We start from the raw sequence: 2,062 nt of genomic DNA, 5'->3' as shown, positions 1-2,062 counted from the left end.
TCACCCCGGCGAGCTGTGTGCCGTCTCCATCTCCTTCCTGTCCTGACAATGGTCTCCATAGCAGTTCAGTGAGGCTGTCCGGGCAGGGAGGACGTGTTGATGCTCAGCCCCATGGTAACATTCCTCCGGCAGCTTTATAAAAGCTCCCAGGATGGAAGGGACGCAGAGACTCGCCTGCCCTGACCACAGAGCCAATCTCCAGTCAACATGGCCGAGCCTAAATCCATCCCCAGCGAGCCCATGCCACTGGACATGGAGAACCGAGACCCCAACAACATGAACGACCACGTCAGAGTGAGTATGGCGGCACCCAGCGGTTATCTGACCGTCTCGGGGGATGTTCTGGTTGGGTGAGGGCCCTTGTTCCAAGTGTATCTAAAGCCAAAACTTATTTGAGTGTGGAAGGATTAGAACCCCTGTGAGGTAGTTGTTGCTGTGTCCCCACGGGGGAGATTCTTCCTCTGTATTTCACCCGGTGACCCCCCCGGCTACTGTACACCTGTGCTAGTGACAACTGGGATTCCCCTTCACTTGGGAGAGATTTCTTCTCATTTCCTGTTGTATCTAGAGGACAGGAAATGCAGGGGAATCTCCCCAATGGCCCCTGTGTGTGTTGTAGTCACCGCTCCAAGCTCGCCCCCGGCATGGACTACAATCTCATTTATACTGAGATTGTAGTCCATCCCAGGAGAGAGCTTGGAGCGGTGACTACAACACACACAGGGACCATGGGGAACAGACGTAGCCCCCCTCCCCCTCCAGAAGGAAGGACAGTGTCAGAGATGATTGGAGGATCTACAGCCGAGTGATACACAAATCAGATACATTGTTGTTCGGAGTTCGGGGACTTGAATTGATTTTTAAGATTTAACTCCGGAGTTTAAGTGTCACTTTAATGAGAATGAGATGGTGGGATTGGGAACACTCCAAGGTGGAAGGATCACCCACAACTCCTCGGAGGACAGGGATTATGTTCAGAAGATCCTACCTTGTAGACCGGACACACAACTCCGCCGAGCTCGCCACAAAATGTATTGAAAAGAAACAAATGTTTTCCCCATTAAGGTCCCCACACACCTTACGATAATCGTACGATAATGGAGGGAAATCCCGCGATCGTTATGATTAAGGCCGTGACACACTGCACGCGAAGCAGCGCGGAGCGGTGGCGCGCTGCCTTTGCGAGCAGTGTGTCATGTCACTTTCTTCTCGGCACCTCAGCTTGCGAGAGCTCGCAGAGCTGAGCGTGCCGAGATGAACAATTTCAACTTCAGCCAATCGGCTCGCGCGTATAAACCGGCGCGACGGGATGCGACGTCTGCCCGGTTGTTACAGACGAGCCGATTGGCTGAAGGAGCAGTCAATCATCTGACTGCACTCAGCTCACACACTGCACGCGAAGCTCCGCGCCGGAGAGCTTTGCTTCGCTCTGCACGGCTTCGCGTGCAGTGTGTCACGGCCCTTACCGTAAGGTGTGTGGAAGCCGTGCGACCTCTACTACTGTAAGGTCGCACGACTTTGAACTTACGGACATGTTCGAAAACCCGCCGAGCATCGTACGATGTTCGGCGGGGTTGTGGCATGTCCGTACGATAACAGCCAAACGGGCCGGTGTGCGCAAGCGCACACTGCCCGTTCGGCATTGCGGTCATCGGAAGCCCGCCCCTCAGGGGGCGTGGCTTGAGATCATCGCAAGTACGATCTGCCTATGCAAGATGGGCAGATCGTACGTTTTGTTAAGTACCTTCCAACCAAAAGTCTTGCGATGGTTGTAAGGTGTGTGCCCAGCCTTAGAGACTTCCAAATATTGTTTCCTTCTAACACACCATGTGACGTGCTCAGCCGACTTCTATTTATCTTCAATTATTTCTAGGACTCGTATCGCCTTCATTCCTCAACCTGCCCCAGAGACTGAAGTCTGGACTAATAATTGTCTGTTTATGATTCTAAATTCCACAATTATTTCTTTTTCATCTATTTGTAGGAAATCCTCTTTATTGACAAATGGAATGTTACATTGTATCAGGTTTGGTTTTCATTGGCTTAGGAAAGAGGGAGAAGC

The 2,062-nt window shown here is 51.9% G+C and overlaps 1 protein-coding gene across 1 annotated transcript in view; it reads left to right on the top strand.

Annotated features, from left to right (window-relative positions):
* The first annotated feature begins 207 nt into the window (after nucleotides 1-207).
* Nucleotides 208-2,062, top strand: part of LOC108801950 (caveolin-3-like) — a 3,089-nt gene continuing 1,234 nt past the window's right edge. The window contains exon 1 of the mRNA XM_018573854.1: nucleotides 208-294. Coding sequence (XP_018429356.1) covers nucleotides 208-294 — 87 coding nt within the window. The remainder of the gene's footprint in view (nucleotides 295-2,062) is intronic.

The sequence above is a fragment of the Nanorana parkeri genome, unplaced genomic scaffold (genome assembly GCF_000935625.1).
Source record: "Nanorana parkeri isolate BGI_ZX_2015 unplaced genomic scaffold, ASM93562v1 scaffold2576, whole genome shotgun sequence".
In the NCBI taxonomy this organism is placed as follows: Eukaryota; Metazoa; Chordata; class Amphibia; order Anura; family Dicroglossidae; genus Nanorana; species Nanorana parkeri.
This window is presented reverse-complemented; position numbering and strand designations above follow the sequence as displayed.